Source organism: Lissotriton helveticus, chromosome 8 (genome assembly GCF_964261635.1).
Source record: "Lissotriton helveticus chromosome 8, aLisHel1.1, whole genome shotgun sequence".
Lineage (NCBI taxonomy): Eukaryota > Metazoa > Chordata > Amphibia > Caudata > Salamandridae > Lissotriton > Lissotriton helveticus.
This window is the reverse complement of record NC_136069.1, coordinates 302,413,593-302,434,808: the sequence shown is the minus strand read 5'-3', so window position 1 is coordinate 302,434,808 and position 21,216 is coordinate 302,413,593. Positions and strand designations below refer to the sequence as shown.

At 44.9% G+C, this 21,216-nt stretch overlaps 1 protein-coding gene across 4 annotated transcripts in view; it reads right to left on the bottom strand.

Annotated features, from left to right (window-relative positions):
- The window catches only part of PARP4 (poly(ADP-ribose) polymerase family member 4), a 2,216,130-nt gene that overhangs the window by 903,679 nt on the left and 1,291,235 nt on the right, over positions 1-21,216 (bottom strand). For all 4 annotated transcript variants that reach the window (XM_078657066.1, XM_078657067.1, XM_078657068.1 and 1 more), the window contains one exon: positions 6,083-6,151. In XM_078657066.1, the coding sequence (XP_078513192.1) occupies positions 6,083-6,151 (69 nt within the window). The remainder of the gene's footprint in view (positions 1-6,082; positions 6,152-21,216) is intronic.

The window sequence follows — 21,216 nt, the reverse complement described above, 5'->3', positions numbered from 1 at the left end:
CGCATTGGGCTGCGAGAGAGTCCTCCGAACCCTCCCAGTCCTCCCTGTTCTCCCCAACCTGCCGGACAGGCGGAAAAGAGGGCGGTGGATGGAGAAAGGGATAGAAATTCCCTAACGGCGTCGGAATCGGCGTCGATTGTCACCTGTTCTGCACCATCTCAACGTCAGGGTGGAAGCCGGGGACGGCGCCGGCCGGGGAACCGGTCTGCTGCGGCACCGTCGACATCGGTGGAGGTCCAACATGGCTAACTGGCATCGACTAGGATCCATGCATAGATCCATGGGAGTCTTTCAGCGTTGAGACCGGAGTCGCCGATGACGTCGGGCCGGAGCCGATGACGCAGAAGAGCGAGGACCCCCAGTCGGACCCGCCTGGCCCAAAGGCGTGCTGGCAGGGCCCGACGGCCCAAAGACTTGTGCCATGGCTGACAGGAATTCCTGCAACTGAGCCGGAGTCGCCGATGGACCCAGAAAGGGCGGGTAGGCCATGGGCAACTGCCCAGGCTCTGCCGGAGCTGCGGGGGTGGTACCACCCGCACCCTCAACGTGTCGTGCAACAGGCTAGGGGAAAGCGAAGAGCGACGACGCTTCTTCGACTTCTTGTGCTTCGTCTTACCTGACTTCGATTATGAAGACTTCGTCAAACGATGGTGATGGCGTGAAGGTTGATGTGGAGCTGGGACTCCGCCGGAGACCAGAGGCCTCTGTTCTCCGCCTCTCCCATGTGGCCCCCCCAGCCCTGGAGGGACACGTCCGTCACAACTACGTGCTCCGGTTGGGAAAGGGAGAGGGATCTGCCGCTGACCCAATCGCGGTCCGTGAGCCACCACAGCAACTGTCTTGCAGGGCCCTCGGAGATCAAGACATGGTCGGACAAGTTGCCCTGATGCTGGGCCCACTGAAACTGCAGGTCCCACTGCAGAGCCCGCATCCACCACCGGGCGTGATGCACCAGAAGGATGCAGGAGGCCATCAGCCCCAGAAGTCGCAGCGTCAACCGGACCGAGACTCGGGATAAAGGCTGAAAGATCAGAATCAGAGCCTGAATATCCCGAACCCGCTGTTCGGGAGGATAAACCCGAAACTGCACCGAGTCTAGAACCGCTCCGATGAAGAGGAGCTTCTGAGAGGGACACAGGTATGCCTTCGGCACATTGATAGAGAACCCCAGCAGGTGCAGGAGATCGGCCGTAGTCTGGAGGTGGCTGACGACTGTCTGGGGCGAGCCCGCCTTCAACAACCAGTCGTCGAGGTAGGGGAAGACTGAAACCCCTAACCTGCGCAGATGAGCTGCGACCACCGCCATCACTTTCGTGAACACCTGTGGGGCGCTGGTAAGGCCGAAGGAGAGCACGGTAAACTGAAAGTGCTCGTGGCCTACCGTGAACCGCAGGTAACGCCGGTGGGCCGGCAGGACGGGGATGTGGAAATAGGCGTCCTGCAAGTCCAACGCTACCATCCAGTCTCCTGGGTCCAGGGCAGCTAAGACCTGAGCCAAAGTCAGCATCTTGAACTTCTCCTTCTGGAGGAAGCCGTTGACGTTCCGTAGGTCCAAGATAGGGTGTAGGCCCCCTTTGCCCTTCTTGGGTACCAGAAAGTAGTGCGAGTAACAACCACACCCTACTTCTGGCCCAGGAAAGCGCTCGATGGCCCCCTTGGCCAAGAGGGCCGTAACTTCCTCTTGCAGCGGTTGCAAGTGATCCCCCGACACGCGGTGGTATTGCGGTGGCATGGCTGGAGGGGTCGTCTCCAAGGGGAGGGAGTAGCCCCTTCGGACAATTTGCAGCACCCACCTGTCCGACGTGACAGTGCGCCAGTGGAAGAGGTGATGGCGAACCCAGCCCCCCACTGGCGTCACATGGGCCTGAAAGCACGGACTGGGAGGGTTTTGAGGCGGGTGCTGCAGGGGAAGGTGTGGACTGGCCTCGCCGTTGTCCCCGACCGCCGCCACAGCGGTTTCCACGGCCGCCACCGCGCTGTGTAGCATTCTGCGGTGCGTGGCTGGCAGCACGTGTGGGAGCGCACCTTCCTTGGCCACGAAAGGAGCGAAAGGCACCCGTTTGCTGGCGCGGGTCCGAGAGGCCCAAGGACTTGGCCGTAGCCCTGGAGTCCTTAAAACACTCAAGCGCATGGTCTGCCTTGTCGTCAAAGAGGCGACGGCCATCAAACGGCATGTCCAGAAGTGTGGCCTGGACATCGGCCGAAAAGTTGGCGGACCTCAACCACGCGTGGCGTCGAACCGCCACCGTCGTTGCCATCGCTCTGCCCAGTGAGTCCGTGGTATTCAGCCCACACCTGATGGAATAGCGCGCTGCATCTCGACCCTCCGCAAGGGCTTGGGCAAGTTTAGTCCGGGCCTCCTCCGGACATTGTGGCAGCACGTCCGCGACCGTGTCCCACAGGGTGTGGGTGTAGCGGCCCAAGAGGCATGCGGTATTGACTGACCGCAGTCCCAAACTCAGGGACGAGAACACTTTCTTTCCGAATTGCTCGTACCTCTTGGATTTCCGATCGGGCGGAGCCGTCGGGAATACAGTCTGGGAAGTGGAGGCCTGGATGACCAGGCTCTCGGGGGTGGGATGGGTGGACAAAAAGCAAGGGTCGCCCGGGGCCGGGCGGTAGCGTCTGGCCACGTTCCTATCCACAGGCTGACCTGTAGCGGGCTTGGACCAAGTGCCCAAAAGAACATCACACAAGGCCTCATTAAACCGCAGCAGAGGCTCAGCGGAGCATGCTTGCGGTTTAAGGACCTCAGTGAGGAGGTTAGTCCTCGCGGCCGCGACGGGGAGCGTCAGGCCCAAGGCCTTGGCCGCCCGCGTCAACACTACACTGTAGGCAGCCCCCTCCTCGGTAGCCACGGTGGGAGGGGAGACTAATCCAGTGTCTAGCGAAGTGTCAATTCCACTGGCCTCCCCAAGCTCATATGTCCAGTCCTGTTGAGACTGGCACTCCTGTGCCAGAGGGTCCACAGACCCCTCCCAATCACCCTCGTCACCCATCTCCTGCAAGTCAGGTTCAACAGACAGGGCCGGTTTGTGGAAATAGAAATCTCCATACGACGTCGAGAGCGGCGCCGCTACGGCGCCGGAACCGAATCGAGGGCAGGATCGGGGACGGCGCCCGTAGGCGGCGCCGGGGGCGACACCCGCAGGGCCGGAGAGGTCGTGAGGTCGACCGGCGACGACCCGGATCCGGAACCGGATCCAGCGAGGGCCTGCGGGGCCAGGACCGAAGTCGCAGGTGGCGCCGGGGCCGGAGCACCCGACGACGTCGGAGGCGAAGCACCCGACCCGCTAGGCCCTCCAGCCGGGACCGTTGGGCCCGGAGGCATCACGGGACCCGGCGGAGGAGGGAGGGACCTCATGGCCATGAGGTACGCTCGACCTCCTCTGGCGTCGCACCGTGCCCAGGGACCAGAAGGTGTGGGGCAGGTGGCGACGTCCGCGACTCCGTCGGAGCCGCGTGGGTGGTGTCATCCGAACCCCCGGGCATGTCGCGTGAGCGTCAGGGAGGGTCGGAAGAACGATGACGTCTCTCCGACCTCTCATGCCTCTTACCCGAGGACCTGGATCCTGAAGACCGATGCCGACTCTCGGAGCTACGAGGGCTCCGACCCCGCGACCGGTCCCTCAACCTCCTGCGGGACCGGGGCCTGGAACGGTGCAGGGCCGACTGCCGGAGCTCCAGTCGCTTGAGGGACCGCTCCCGCCTAGACTTAGACATCAGGGCCCGGCAGTCGGAGCAGGTGCAGTCGTCGTGGTCGAGGCCTAGACACTAAAGACACCGGCGATGGGGGTCGGTAACCGACATCAGTCGGCTGCACCTGGAGCAGGGTTTGAACCCGAGCATCCCTACCGGCACCGTAGGAGTTGAAAGACTCGAGAGAGAGATGATCAAAAAGATCAAAAAGTTTAGTAAAAAAATGAGCTTCTCCGGATCGGCGCTAGCTGGCGCGGAAAAAAGAAGAACTGACGTCAGCGCAAGAGGGCGGCGTCTAAGTACTCCGGCGACGTCATTCCGGCACTAACGACGCCGACGACGGACGCGGAGCCGCGGACGACGCCTGCCGGCGCACAGGGGTATTGCTACGCAAAACTTTCCGGATCCAGTCTGACGCCTGGGGATATTCTAAGGTAAGGAATCTATCACTAACGTGTCTCTTTCAGATACTAAGGTCGGCCTCAATTCAATCAAGGAAGAAATGGCAGCCAACCGCCTCTTAGGGATGCAGCATTGACATGTGCTGGACTTAATGACAGCAATGAGGGGTCAGCGCTAAGATTGGTGCTGCCTGCTGCACTTTTATTCCAGGGAATGACACGGACAATGGAATCCCAGCCATCCAAGCACTGCATACTCTACAGAGAAGCATGCGTGAAGAAGGAGGTGCACCTGAGCAAGAGTGGTTGTCAAATTGGTTCTCCTGGCTTCCACGGTGGATATACGGTCTGGGCAGATCATTGTTGGCAGTTATTATTTTGTTCCTATTGGTTTGGGGGTGTTGCACAATTGGGGATTTCCTGCTGTAAAAAAGCAGTCCTCAAATTAGGTAGAATGCAAGTAACCGGAAAGGTTAAAAGTGAGCAAAGGGAATAGCAGGAGCCTAATAAAGTAATATGTATATTGAAAAAAAGGAACTATATTCCTAAAATCACCCATCCTGCTCTCCACATTGAACTCAACATGCAAGTATGTAGTCAGGCAGGTCCTGCGACCTAGGCCGGGATTACTGATTGATGGGTCACAGGTGGGAAGGTGCATAGCTGGGAGACAAACACGCAGCAGGAAACTCTTAATCCATCCCACAGAAAGGCGCAGAGACATCATAATGGTCAGGGGAGATTGCCCCAATAAAGCACACATGGCCCGAGGGGGTACGGGTGCTTCGAAAATCACCATTAAGTCAGATGCCACATGAGTTAGTAACAAATAGCCAATCAGGACCTAGCACACATAGTAATTACGCGCTCCTCATGCCGGACTTCTGGACACATTTGCCACTGGACACACAGTGTCCACGCAAGGTCGAGAGCCACGTGTTGTAACCATCTGACCATTAATTTATGACTCTAAGGCAGCAACCAACATTCCTCACCATACTTATCGCTTGTTGTGACAATGTAAATCGAGATTGTCCTAAGACCTAGTGTTAGAACTGTTCTCCTGGACCAACTGTTTAATTAAAAACACTGTTCCTTTTTTGCCAAACACCTCGTGCCTTTTGATTCTATTAAGAAATTTGAACCCGAGCAACATAATCTCTCCTTCGATGGGTGAGGTGGGGCAAAGAACATTGGGAGGGTGATGGATTGCCCAATGTGAAACAGTCTCACAACTTTCAGCAAGATTTCTGCTACAGTCCTCAACACCAGCTTATGTGGGAAAAAAGTGGTGTAAGGCGGATGCACAGGTAGAGCTTGAAGCTCACTCATGTGAAGAACTGAAATAATTCTATGTACAGTATATCATAAGAGAAGAGTGCTTTTACTCTAACACAACCCCGATCATTTACTGTAACACAACCCCCATCGGCTCTCTCTTTGTACAGCGCTCTGACACCATGGTGGTCATGTTGCACTTTATAAAACACTATAAATACATTAAAAAACTTGCAATAAGACTGTTTTGAGAGTGAGGTGGTGCAGTGAGCAGCTGCGCATGGGTTTGAAGAGGGTAAACATGAGGAGAGTTGCAACCAAATTGAGATCCACTGTGGCATCACAAACGGTTTAAGAGGGAATATTTTTGCCTAACCATCAGTAAAACACATCTGAGATGATTATTTCCACTGTTCACCAGGTGCATGATTGGAAAAGACACCAGATGGCCTGATTACATGCACAGTGAAGGCACCGCTGCATCTCCTCTGCAGAGTGCTTTTGACATCTTCAATGATGCAACATCAGGCGCTAAACAACAGAAGTTCAGGGCCAGGCCTACTAAGCAGATACAAATGTGCTTAATGTCAGTGGACGAACATAGGAAGGTGCCTCGCCACTTACTTTTTATCCCTCTGTCAGTGGACGTCACAGAGTGCCAACAACATTTTAATAAAACCATGTTTGGCAAAGTTGATACTAACCTCACGTTCTGCTTCGTCTTCAAAACACACATTAAGTCCGAAGTCGTCCGATGACGATGATTCAGCAGACTTGTGGGACAAAATATAATGACAATACATTAATCAAATGCATGCAATTTAAAAAACAATATTTGTTTAATTTGTTTTTTTGGTTTAAATACTAGGTTTTTTTCTTCAAAATTTGAATATAAGAACATATTACTTACTGGAAAGGAAAGACTTCGAATAACAATCATTCCGTCATTATAGGAAGGCATAAAAGGTGTGGAACTGTAAAATGTGCATTTTCGGTGGCTCCTTCAGGAAACATCTCTAATATTAGCTGGAGAAGTAATGGTAATCCCAGTAGATGTCTAGATGACTCGCTAAAGGCGCTAACCTCTCGAGAATATGGTAATATCTGGTGTGGAGACAACGCAGATGGAAACGTTATTTCTGCTGGTTATGCCACCTTTTTTCGTACCAATGTGTAAGTACAGAAGAACCAGCAGATGGTAAAGGTAATATCGACTCAGCCCTTGCCGCCATATCTAGCGGCCAAATTCCTAATCTCCATACCTGACAATCCGACTACCGTATGTGGTACGGTATGACGTCAGAGCCAGGAGCCTCACACAAGGATTGAAGCGCTGAAAACTAAGCTTTTGCATGCAGTACGGTGTGACGTCAAAGTCAGCAGCCCCGCACAAGGACTGAAGCACAGAATAGCTTTTGCATGCGGTAAGGTGTTACGCCAGATTCGCACAAGGACTGAAGAACAGAATACCACAGTTTTTGCATGCGGTACGGAGTGACATCAGAGCCAGCATCCCCGCACAAGAACTGAAGCACCAAATACTAAAGCTTTTGCATGTTGTTCGGTGTGACGTCAGAGCCAGCAGCCCCGCACAAGTACTGAAACACTGAAGACGTCTTGCAAAGCCACAGTCTACCTGCCACAAACTGCAGCACTCCCCTTAGCTGGTACGTACACCATCTTTGAAAAAGATAAGCATATGGCCCTTTTAACAAAAAAAAATGGTAACTGTGTCCCCATTAAAGTATTGTGTACAGAGGAAGGTATGGGTTTTCAGGTGTACTACTGGAAATCTCTTACGATCTGGAATATGCTATGCACCTTATAAGTTAATGATATGCATAGTATATTGATCTTCCATCTGTTCGGATTATCTTTTTGAGAATATTCAAAATAGGTATGATTACCTAACCAAACCCCTGTGCATTACGACGACTTGCCATTGCCAAAGCTTGCTGGCTCTTCACTCCAGAGATCTTCGGGGTACAAGAAGCTCCATCACCTTACTTCCTGAAGATCAGCGTCCTCCCTGCAGTCCTTCCATCGTGGGCCTCCATCTTTGGTGAGCTGTCTGAGGTCCTCTTGTGACCTCTGTGCCTTCTGCCTGTGGGTTCTCTTGAGGGTCTTCCTTTGCTTCGGTGGGCTCCCCTGCTTGCTCGGGGCCTACTCTGACTCTCCTGCACTTGGTGATTCCCTTGAACCTTGCTGGTCCCAACAGTTACTCCTTTTAATCTCCTACTCCAGTTGTGGCTACTAAGGCTTGTTGGGGATCCTGCCTGACACCAACCACCTACACACCGACGTGGCACAGCTCGTGCACGGCTCCTGGTCTTCCTCAGCGTTGCCTGGTCCTCACAACTGCAGCAGCAAGGTCACAGTCGACTCTCTTGAGCCTCCTGACATCAGTGGGCAATGTGCCTCTGTGACTCCTGGTCACCTCCGTGTGGCATCAACTCTGTCCCCTCTGCTTGGAGGTTCGTCACCTCCAGAATCCATCCTTGGATTCCACCGGACTTCCTCCTGAACTTCTCCAGAGGCAATTTCTTTAAAGGCTTCAATTATCGTCTACAGCAGGTTCTGACGTCTCTTCACCTATATGCACCGGCTTTCCCTGGTGCAGGTAACCTGGTTCCTGGGGCATCCACGGTTGGGGTGGCTATCCAACCTTCCATCCTCAAAGGGAAGTCTCCGGGGTGCTCTGGGAAGAGTCCTTCTTTAAAACTGAAACGGGGACTTTTCCATTGACCTCCATCTGGCACGCTGCTGTGTTTCCACTCTGCACACATCCTCCTTGGGGCTCCTAGGTACTTACCTTTGGTGGTTCCTTGTGTCCCCTGCCCCTCTGGGTCTTCTGGTCCAAGTCCTGTTCTCCTTTGCAGTTCGCATTCCACTTTCTTAATATATGGATTGGTCTCCCCTGGAGACCAGTGTATATTTATGCTACTTACCTGATTCTTGGAAAGTATTCCTGTGTATTGTGTTGATATTTCCGGGTAAGAGATATACCAATGTGTTAGTAATTGTGTGTTTAATAAATAAGACCTACACTCTGTGGTTTCTTTTCATCTAACCTACACTACAGATTAAAGTTGGTAAAACAAGCTGCTTTACACTCTTTCAAGATAAGCCTGAAGGCTGCTCTCCACAGCTACCACTTTAGGATCTTTCAAAGGTTATCGAATGCCACTAAAATCACCCTAAGGATTACCTGGTTTAGTGCAAGGTGCATCACTTAAATAAGTGTGCACCATATACTAAGCCAGCCTCCTACAGCTCTCTTAATGGATTCCGAAACCATGCATGCTCACAGCATAAGCACTGTGGAAAGGACCACAGTAAAAAAAAGATTAAAACCATTGTGATAACTTTATCCAGGACAGTAGAACAATTGTGCCAAATGGCACAACATATATGAAGTTATTTGCTCACATATCCAGGCTTGAACTGCGTGTTCGATACTTGTGAAACACCGATCAGAAGGCCATGTTATTGTATCTCCTTGTGTTTGCTATGTTTTTGAGCAATACCTGTTTTCCCCTTGAAGTTCTACCCAAGCAAGACCTGCTCTGTAAACAGAGAAAGGTCCATAATCTTTGGGAAAGCATTATGAATGCTTTAGTAAAATGAGTTGAAGACAATAATAGGAACTATTGGCATAGAACCAGTCTTATCAATAGAAAAATCAACTAGAGATAAAACAAATGCCTCTAGAATATTCCCGGAATATTTACTAACATAGGAGTAACACAAATAACTGCCTATGTATTCACAAGTGAAAAAGTATAACACATACATATAAAATAAAGCCGAGTAATGAGTCAGACAATACTGACATAACAGTATGGAAACCAAAGAGGGCACCATATCACGTAGGAAAGCAACAGCCATCCAAACCATCAGCGTAATGCAATTTGTCTGCGACACCACGTTCAAGCAATAGCAGTATAGAATTGAACAAGATAGTATGAAAAAGAAATATTAATATCCTGGCGAAAACCAAGTTTAGAACGTGACTACTATATGAATAGAGGCCCCCCCACAGATGATCCAGAAAGGGTCTTCTATACTTAAACCAGAATATTCAAAGGATTCTATTACTAAAAGAATCCAACTGGCTTTGTATATTCCATCTAAAGACAACACTCCTCCAAGTTTAAATCCAAACTACAAACAATTAGATGAAAATAGTTGTCACCCAGTAGAGCAACAATCCATCAATCCATTGCTATAGTAATAAAAGTCTTCTACAAACAGTAGGAGTAGGAGATATAAGAAAAACATCTCTTTTCCTCACGTACAATGTATATGAACTTAACGGAGAAGAAAAAGTACCCCATTAAAAGGAAATTCCCTTCAGAAAAGAAGTAAATCTTAGGTAGTAGTAGTAGTAGAAAATTCTTTATTTAGATATAACATAGATATCTTTAAAAGAGGGTTACATTATTAACTTCATGTGCAACTTGTTAAAAATGAAGACAGCAAAACAGTCGGTAAGTCAGCCGTAGTGAGAATAATAAAAGAAAGATAAAAACCAAGAAAAAATAAAATAAAATAAAAATATATAATAATATAATACCAAAGTTAAAACCTGATATACAAGGAACTTCACTCCTTTTTCTTTACTCTCACTGACTTGTATATCATACATTTAAAAGACGACCCAAATTTCCTAGGGGTACTGCTCGTATTCTTTTCAATTCATCCCTCTAGAAATTTGGCGTGTATCATAACGATCGTTAAGTGGTAAAAGAGAAAGAAAATAAGAGGGAGGATTTAACAGGACTTCTTTAACTTAAAATTGCAATATGCTTGCCGAATGAACCTTGTTAGTCTTATATTTAAGTCAGTGTTTTCAGGGTTCAAGGCCACAATAATGGCTTGTCTGCAGGTTCGAGCGCCCAGCCTGTTCCATTCTGCTTTTAGTTTGCACCTGCGTTGGGAGTTGAAGGCTGGGCAAAGGCAAACCACGTGTAACAGTGTTTCGGCTGTTGTACCGCACCCTCTGCATGTTAGATCTTCCGCCGTGCGTCTCCAGGGGGGTAAGTCTTGCAGGAACCGCCAGTCACCCATTCTAATGGCTATAAAGCTACGTTTTAGAAACAGTGGGTATGTGCAGGAGAGATAAGCGGCAGGAACTAGCCGACTATAGGAGTTTACAAGGGCCCAAGAATGGCTCCGTTTTGAAAAGAGTCCTTTGTCTGTAATGAGTGATCTCATTCTTACACATTTTTTGATAGCAGTTTTAAACGCTGTCTGACTAGGGTTAAGAGCCCATAGGTCTCCTGCTGACATTTGTTGGATATAGTCCTTGAAGAGGCGACCAAACGTTCCTCCTGGGTTTTTCTGGGAGATTTCTAGCCAGACTAAGGATTCTAGTGAGTCTGGGTCAGCCTGTCTCAGCCTGTGACACAGGTTAAGGTATACACCAATATGGGAAACCTCATAGTTTGGTAGCCCCATCTCTAATCTTATCTGTGCGGCGGATGCAGAGGTTGGCAACTGGAGGACCTTTTTATAGATTTTGGTGGTATGTTGGTTTAGGGCCGTATTCAGTTTGCCCTTGAATGTCTCTATCCCGTATGATAGGGTGGGGCCGATTTTCGCTCTCAGGACTTCCAAGAGTGGCGAAAAAGTTGGACCTGAGAGATTTTTCGAAAGCTTAGTTAGAGATACTGCAAGAGTCGTGGCTTTAATTGCTATCTCATGGCGCTGTTTTATAAGGTTGCCCCTTGAATCCAGGTGGACGCCAAGATATTTATACGATTGACCTATCACGAGGCTTATGTTGTTAAAGGACCACCCACCACCAACATATTGTTTCTTCCCAAAGGGAACTACTTGGGTTTTCTTTAAATTGACTTCTAATTGGTTCGCCAATGTATAACGAAGCAGTGAGTCAAGAAGCCTTTGCAGCCCGACCCTGGTAAGACTGAAAAGAACAAGATCATCGGCGTATAACAGATTGCTAAGTGCCGTGCCTCCCACCTTTGGGGAATGACTATTGGTTTCATCCAGGGTCGACGACAAGTCTGCTATGAACAGATTAAAGAGCAGGGGGGCCAGCACGCATCCCTGCTTGACACCTCTCGTTGTCATAATTTTGCGCGAGAGATGCGTGCCGGACCCTAGCTTCACTCGGACCCAGGTGCGAGAGTGAAGTTGGATAATTGCCTCCAATAGTTTGTCAGGAATCCCCCAATTCCTAAGTTTTTCCCATAAGGCCGCCCTGGGAACCCTGTCAAATGCTGCTTTAAAATCGACAAAGCAGCATAGCACTGTCCTAGATGTTAAAAGAGCTTTATCGACAATGGTTGACACTGCTAGAAGATTTGTCATAGTCCCTGAATTGGCGACAAACCCCGTTTGATTCATCGGAATCCGGTTGTGTTCCTTTGCCCATAGCTTTAGGTCCTCCAGAAGGAGGCCTGCATAGTGCTTAGCCTCAACGTCCAAAAGAGCAATGAGTCTGTAGTTGTTGGGGGCTGCGCGGGTTCCTGATTTATAAATTGGGTGTATTATTGCACCCCGCCATGATTCTGGGATAGTTGCGGTTCTCAGGGCATAGTTGAATAGGTTTGTTAGGGTTCCTGACCAAAAAGGAATATCAGATTTAAAGAGGTTCTGTGGTAGGCCATTTGGGCCTGGTGCTCCGTCTGATCTTGCTTTAGTCATAGTCAACGCTACTCTGTCTTGGGACACCTGAAAGCCCATATTAAGAGGACTTGGCAGCTCAGTGGGTGCACTCCACTTAATGCTGGCCTCAGTATCAGTCTCTCTTGGCGGGCCACCTCCTGTGGGACCTAGATGTTCTGAGGACCTGAAATGTTCTGTGAGGTATGATGCCCATTCAGACTCTTGTATATTTGCTGATCCAAAGCTTGAGGTACTCGGGTTGGTGCGGTTAACTAGGGCCCAGAATTTTTTGGGTTTTTGCTCTTACTCTCCCACACTAATTTGCACCAAAATTGATTTTCGTGTATTTGTTTGTCTTTGATGATCGCCAGCCTGAATGACTTTTGGGCAGCATTATAAAGATTTAAACATTCACTGTTCCCAGGGTGTTTTGCAAGTGACCGCAGGGCGTTATTCCTGGCTTTCTTAAGTACCTTTGACTGTAATGAGAGTTTAAATTTGTAGCGCTGGTTTGTCCTTTGGGCCTGCTGTTCTACTGGAAAACATTTAGTCAGGTGGGTGCACAGTGTCGTCCATGTTACAATGGGGGAGGCATCATGTTCGTTTCCGTTTTTTATACGTTCCATGCATACCTGTAAGATGGACGGGCTGATGTCTTCGCTCCACTTGAGGCGCTTAAGATTTTCCGTATATGTTCCCCGACACGTTGGAGGTGCGGGTTTGTGCTTCACTGGGTTTATGTTAAGAGATATGACCTGAGGCCTGTGGTCACTTTCAGGACGTGGGTGAATACGAAAGTCGGACAAATCTTAGGTAATAACGCAAAGCGTGAAGTAGAATCGACGTAGAGACTACGTCTTCTTGGAGACCTACAGCCTGACGGATAACATGAATACGAAATAATAATGTTCAAAGAACATTTAAAAAACCAGCAAATATCTACACAAATGCATAGAATAGCCACCAAACTTTAATGGCTATAAGACAGAACCATAAGAGCAACAAGCATTTGCAATGCAATAGATATTGCATTTCCGAGAAGCAAGGATGGCATTAACTGCACCCCTGTTATTTCCAGCCTTGCCTCTCTTAAGCAACGACTATAAGTACAAAGTTGGTATTAACATAGCGCTTGCAGGTTTTCAAAACACATAAATAAAACGCATTGTCATTTACATTGCCAATAGCTCAAACTCTCGCAAATGCGAGACCTATTGCATTGCAAATGCTTGTTCTTCTTAGGACTCCACTCAGGCTATTGCTTCACATGGAAGGTTGAACCAAATGCTATTTTGACCATCTAATTTTAGTAAAGTAGAAAAAGCAGGCCACGTGCACTCTTTGTACATTGTTAGCATTATATTTTAAATATTTACAGGCTATGAAAAGAATAGGACTAGATGTTTTTGCCTGGAAAACAAATGTATTGAAAACCCAAAGCCCAATGCATGGATGCAGTGAGGAACACATCTGATTTTGCAATCTGCCTCATAACATCTCATCTTCCCATTGAGGAACCAAGATTCACCTGTCCCTGCTTTGCAAGCAGGGACAGGTGGATCTTGGTGCTGTGTCTGATTATCGACCACCCTGCCATTGTCAGTAAGACCTGTTTCCAGTGTCAGACAAGCCTGTAGGGCAGTCAGGCAGTGCCCGATGGGTTGGTCTAACAGATCAGTGCATGGGCCTGTATTTTTGCAGATTGTGGGCCTCTTTTGTGGCCAGGTGGGCTGCTTTTTACTGTTGATTTCCCTGATATTTAAACAAACATTGCCTGTAAGAAACGCAAATGTATGCAATCTCCCATACTTTGCAAAATACCCATATAATCTGCCCTTAAAAGTTACTGGACTTATTGGCAAAAGTGGGCCACTTTTCTTTAGCTATTTGGTTCCCTGATGGGGGCCACTTTTATTTTGGTGGCCAGGCATATTTTCTGGCTCAATCGGACCCTGCCTGTTTCCAGTAAGATGCCAACTATGCTGTGCAGTGCGCCATGCACACAAACCATACTAGGCCTAATGTATGAGTTACTTACCTTCGTTAACGATGTATCTGGTAGAGACGATATCTAGCCGCAGATTCCTTAACTTAGAATATCCTGAGGCTCAGACTGGATCACAATTTATTTTGCAGAAGCACCTCTGCGCGCCGGGGGACGGAGCATGGCTCTGCCCAGATGTCGTCCGTGGACATGACGTCAGCGAAGCCATATAAGTCCCTAGATGCGGCTAGATGTCTCTATCAGATATAGTTAAATAGTCATATAGTTAAGTGTCTTAGCCCAACGTGCCTACTAGACACATTTCAGTACAACGTCCTACACACACTTTCAATCAACTGCTGCGCTAACACCCCTCAGGCACTCAGAAAACAAAACTGCTTTACAATTCTGAGGCTTGTGTTGCGTTGATGATATGCAATTTCGTTTGTATTGTATTGTATTGTAATTGCATTTATGTAGCGCTTACTACCCCTGACGAGGCGCCGAAGCGCTTTTTCGGCGAGTAGCACGCTACTCCGGGACCCATAGAGGATTAGTGTTGAATTAGTATAGTGAAACATGCAAGTACATTTTAAGGGGTGGATATGGTAGTCAGTTATTTGGATTTTGAATGATAGCAGAAGGATAGAGGAGGACAAAGGTTTGTACGTATATAGCGCTTGTTGACGCACGTTATTCAGGAAGCCTATAAAGGATTAATGGTGAATTAATATGGTGAAATATGAAGTAATTTCAGTGGTGGATATTAGTCTGTTACTTGGAGTGAGAAGGATAGCGGAGGGATAAAAGGGGAAGAAAGATTTGCAGTCATATAGCACTTGTTCCCCTGATGGGTGCTGAGGCGCTTTTCTGGCGAGTAGCACGCCACTCCAGAATCCATAAAGGATTAGTGTTGAAAATTAGTATAGTATAAATATGAAGTAATTTGAGTAGTAGATATGTTATTTGGGTAGTATATTAGTATAGTTGAATATAGAATTTGAGAAGTGAACATGTTAGTCCGTTAATTTTGACTGAAAAGGATAGTGGAGGGATAAAAGTGAAGGTTTTTTTTTTGAGCTCTTAGCAGTAGGAGGAGGCTTTTGGATGAGTAAATAGGAGTCAGAGGGAAGAGTTTAGAAAGGTTTGTTTTAGGGGATCGGTATAGTAAAAAGAGGTGTCAGATGCAAGGAGGAGTAGGGTAGGAGAGAGTCTAGAAAGGGTTATTTTGGCGATCATAGTAGTGGTATGGGGTTTGGGATAAATGAGAGAGTGGATGTAGAGGATATATTGATAGATGTAGAGGATGAGAGATAGGGCAGTGCATTGGAAGGATTAGTAGAAAGAAGTTTGAGATGAGTCAGAAGGTTGGGCCAGAAGGTATATTGAGCGAAGTATAGGCTGAGAAATAGGGTAGTGCATTGGAAATGCTAAATTAGAAGAAAGTGATAAATATATAAATCCATAAGTACATTGAAAGTATATAGATACATAAAGGAAGTAAGTATATGTATATTAGAGATATTGATAGAGGCACATGATGAGAAATAGGGTAGTGCATAGGATATGCTTTTTCAGGAGAAAAGTAACAGACACATGGATCAAAGTACATGGAAGGTACATAGATGCACAATGGAAGTATGTACATGTAGACGAAAGATGATTTTTATTTATTATTATTATTTTTTTCTCTCTTAACAACATAATTATTTTACATGTTTATACAAAGTAATACACAAAGATAGGTACATGTCTATAGTAAAAACAAATGCTTATATACAGAGGGATATGCTGTACATTTCTGTTTGCGTATGGTGCTTATGTGGGGAAGAGCAAAATCTTGAGTAGTTTTCTGAAGATAAGGTGGTTGTCGGTGGACCTTATGTTGGGGGGTAAAGAGTTCCATAGTTTGGCTGCTTGAACAGAGAAGGATGTGCCACCCATGATTTTTTTCTTCTATGGTGGGATTTTGAGGCGAGATGCTCCTTTAGAGCGGAGGTTTCTTTGTTGAATGTGTTTGGTGATTTTATTGCTTATGAAGAGTGGTCCTATTCCATGTATTGCTTCGTGGGTGATACAAAGCAGCTTGAACGTGGATCTTCTGGCAACCGGTAACCAATGCAGGGCTTTCAAGGCAAGGGAGATGTGGTCCCGCGGTTTGATATGCAAGAGTAGTCTGGCAGCCGAGTTCTGAATCCGTTGTAGTCTTTTCATGGTCGTTAAAGGTGATACGTGGTAGAGGCTATTGGACCTTGTGTGGAAATCCCAAATGAGGAAAAATTTGTTGCAGCGTTCTTATAGTAGCAAAGCTTGATCTTGCTAGTTTATCCACTTGGGCATTCATCAACAGCTTGGAGTCCAAGGCCATTCCAAAGTTTCTTACTTCCTTCGATACTTTAGGCAGTGATCCCAGTTCATCAGGCCATGAGGCAAGCAGGTTGTCATTTTTCCAATCGCCACACGTGAGTATTTCCAGTTTTTGAAGCATTCAATTTGAGATGGCTCAAAGTCATCCACTGATCCACGGTCTGAAACAACTGAAAATTGGTGATTTTCCAATGTCTTTGGGGCATTCCAGTTGAAGGAGTATTTGCGTGTCATCTGCATAGTTGTAGCATATGAGGTGAAATTTATTGATCAGTACTGGTAATGACTTCATGTAGATGGTGAAAAGCATGGGCGAGATGATAGAACCTTGAGGGACCCCTGCTTTTGTGGAGTACGGTTTGGACGAGAAAGGTGGGGTATGGATGACATTAGTTCTGTTTCGAAGGTAGGACGCGATCCAGTCTAGAGCGGTTCCCTCTATGCCGGCTTCATAAAGTCTTTGTTTCAGAGTGTCATGGTAAACCGTGTCAAAGGCAGCTGAGAGGTCCAAGAGAAGAAGCTCAGCAACCCTGTTGCGGTCAACTGAATTCTTTAGGTCATCCCAGATGGCAAGGAGGGCAGATTCAGTGCCTCTTCGTGGACGGAATCCTCATTGGAAGTCTGAAAGTATGTCATTCTCTTCAATGAATTGTGACATCTGGGCGAACGCTGCTCTTTCTATCAGTTTGCCCAGTAAAGGTCCATATGTAATGGGTCTGTAGTTGTCAGGGTTCAGCGGGTACAAGTTTGTTTTCTTCAGTAAAGGTCGTATGTATGACTTTTTGAGTTCTTCTGGAAATATTCCAGTAGTTAAGAAATCGTTGATGATTCTTCTTACTGGAGTAGCAGCAGAGGTTGTTGAAAGAATTGTCTTGAAAGTTTGTGGCGGACAGTGGTCAGAAGGGCTGCCGGCAGTCCTGCTTGCTTTGACCAGGTCCATAAATTCATCGTGTGAGATGTGTTGGAAGGAACGGAGAGGCTTGATTAGAGCATTCTTGGATTGTTGTTTTGTACAAGGGTTAGTACTGGTGCTTTGTTTCTGCTTTAAGTACGAGTCCAACATGTCTGCTTTGTCCGTGTAATGATTTGATAGTTTGTCTGTGAAATCTTGAGTAATAGGATGAGTTCCTTCTAGGCAATTTGGTTTGTGAAATTCATTGAGTATTTTATAGAATTCTTTATTTGCACAGTTAGCATTTTGAATTCTGTCGGAATAGTACCTTTTCTTAGCTTTTTTGATAGCCGACTTGTATAATCTGTTAATTTTCTGTTGGTGAAGTTTGTTTTGTTTGGCGTTTGTTTTGAGCCAGGTACGTTGCAACTTTCTAATTTGTTGTTTTATGTCTTTTATTTCTATGTTTCTCCAAGGCGCTTTTTTTCTTTTGTTCTGTTGTGTGGTTTTGAGTGGTATCAGGATGTCAAAAGCTTCCTGTAGCCACTTATACAGATTTTGAACAGAGTTTATGGTTTCCAGATTTGTACTGGATGTTAGTTGTGTTTCCAAGTGTTCCAAATTGAGTTTGTTCCACAGCCGATAGGTGGATGAATGTAACGTAGTTTTAGGTGAGTCGCTGAGCGTAGTTTTATGTTGGAAAGCAAGCAAATACTGGTCTGACCATGTGACTGGAGTTATAGTTTGAAAAGTAACTAGTTCAGTATTAGCAAAAATGACATCTAGGATATGTCCAGCGGTGCGTGTCGAATTGTGTACAATCTGATGCAGGTTCAATGCGTCTAGGCCGGTGATTATTGTTTTTGGATGGGTCATATTGGGTTTATCAAACCAAATGTTAAGGTCACCCAGAACGCATAGGTTGGAGTGTATTGTTATCAGGTTTGAAACTGTGTCTAGAAGTGCGTCTGGGAATGTTGCTTTGCTAGGTGGACGTCTGTAAAGGAGCAGGAAGTTACAGGAGGAAGACCGTGTAGGATTGCATCTTGTTAGAAGAGCCTCACAATTCTTAATGGAGATGTTGTCAATTTTGGTAAACAGACATAATATCGATTCAAAAATATCAACTGGACATAATATCGAGGTAAAAATATAGACTAGACAAAATATCGACCAGACATAATATAGACTACAAAAATATCGAGTAATATCGATATTAATAGCCAAAATATCGAATCAAAAATATAGACTAGACATAATATCGACTAGATAAAATATAGACAACAAAAAAATTGAAAATAAGGTACCTTTTTAATAATTTGTAATAATTGTGTAATATAAATCTGTAGCGGGTTGTGGGTTTATAGGGGAATAGGGTGGGAAGTAATTTAATTATAATTAATTAAATCTGTAATATAATTGTAATTGTTAATTAATTATTAATTGTTAAATAATTAAAATATAATTGGTAATTAATAATTGATTAATTGATCAATAATTAATTTTCAGTAAATTATTTTCTGTAGTGGGTTGTGGGTTTATAGGGAATAGGGTGGGAGGTAATTTAAATATAATTAATTAATCATGTAAAATAATTTTAATTGTTAATTAATTCTTAGTTGGTAAATAATTAAAAATTAATTGGTAAATAATTATAAATCATTATTTTCTAGTAAATTATTTCCTGTAGCGGGTTGTCGGTTTATAGGGGAATAGGGTGGGAAGTAATTTAAATATAATTAATTAATTATGTGAATTAATAATAATTGGTAATTAATTATTAATTGGTAATTAATTAAAATATAATTGGTAATTAATTATAAATATTTAATTGATCATTAATATTTAGTAAATTATTTTCTGTAGTGCTTTGTGAGTTTATAGGGGATAGGGTGGGAAGTAATTTAATAATAATTAATTAATTGTGTAAATTAATTAAAATTGTTAATTAATTAATAATTGTCCATTAAATAAAATGTAATTGGTAAATAAAAGTAATTGGTATTGGAAATTAAATTTAATTGGTAATAATATTTCTATTAAATATATTTATTTATGAAGTTTTGACTTTTCCTACTGTTGCACCCAATGGAGTGGGAATAGTAATTTTAACCCCTACGCTATCCAGCGCTTTCCCTACTGTTGCACCCACTGGAGTGGGAATAGTAAAATATAGACTAGACATAATATCGACTAGATAAAATATAGACAACAAAAAAATCGAAAATAAGGTACGTTTTTAATAATTTGTAATAATTGTGTAATATAAATCTGTAGCGGGTTGTGGGTTTATAGGGGAATAGGGTGGGAAGTAATTTAATTATAATTAATTAAATCTGTAATATAATTGTAATTGTTAATTAATTATTAATTGTTAAATAATTAAAATATAATTGGTAATTAATAATAATTGATTAATTGATCAATAATTAATTTTTAGTACATTATTTTCTGTAGTGGCTTGTGGGTTTATAGGGAATAGGGTGGGAGGTAATTTAAATATAATTAATTAATCATGTAAAATAATTTTATTTGTTAATTCTTAATTGGTAAATAATTAAAAATTAATTGGTAAATAATTATAAATCATTATTTTCTAGTAAATTATCTCCTGTAGCGGGTTGTGGGTTTATAGGGGAATAGGGTGGGAAGTAATTTAAATATAAATTAATTATGTGAATTAATAATAATTGTTAATTAATTATTAATTGGTAATTAATTAAAATATAATTGGTAATTAATTATAAATATTTAATTGATCATTAATATTTAGAAAATTATTTTCTGTAGTGCTTTGTGAGTTTATAGGGGGATAGGGTGGGAAGTAATTTAATAATAATTAATTGTGTAAATTAATTAAAATTGTTAATTAATTAATAATTGTCCATTAAATAAAATGTAATTGGTAAATAAAAGTAATTGGTATTGGAAATTAAATTTAATTGGTAATAATATTTCTATTAAATATATTTATTTATGAAGTTTTGACTTTTCCTACTGTTGCACCCAATGGAGTGGGAATAGTAATTTTAACCCCTACGCTATCCAGCGCTTTCCCTACTGTTGCACCCACTGGAGTGGGAATAGTAATTTTTACCCCTACGCTATCCAGTGCTTTCCCTACTGTTGCACCCACTGGAGTGGGAATAGTAATTTTAACCCCTACGCTATCCAACGCTTTCCCTACTGTTGCACCCACTGGAGTGGGAATGGTAATGTTTACCTCTACGCTATCCAGCGCTTTCCCTACTGTTGCACCCCATGGAGTGGGAATAGTAATTTTTACCCCTACGCTATCCAACGCTTTCCCTACTGTTGCTTCCACTGGAGTGGGAATAGTAATTGTTACCCCTATGCTATCCAACGCTTTCCCTACTGTTGCACTCTTTGGAGTTGGAATAGTAATTGTTACCCCTACGCTATCCAACGCTTTCCCTACTGTTGCACCCACTGGAGTGGGAATAGAAATTTTACCCCTACGCTATCCAACGCTTTCCCTACTGTTGCACTCTTTGGAGTGGAAATAGTAATTTTTACCCCTACGCTATCCAACGCTTTCCCTACCGTTGCACCCACTGGAGTGGGAATAGTCATTTTAACCCCTACGTTATCCAACGCTTTCCCAACTGTTGCACCCACTGGAGTGGGAATAGTAATCTTTACCTCTACGCTATCCAGCGCTCTCCCTAATGTTGCACCCACTGGAGTGGGAATAGTAATTTTAACCCCTACGCTATCCAGCGCTTTCCCTACTGTTGCACCCACTGGAGTGGGAATAGTAATTTTAACCCCTACGCTATCCAGTGCTTTCCCTACTGTTGCACCCACTGGAGTGGGGATAGTAATTTTAACCCCTACGCTATCCAGCGCTTTCCCTACTGTTGCACCCACTGGAGTGGGAATAGTAATTTTTACCCCTATGCTATCCAGCGCTTTCCCTACTGTTGCACCCACTGGAGTGG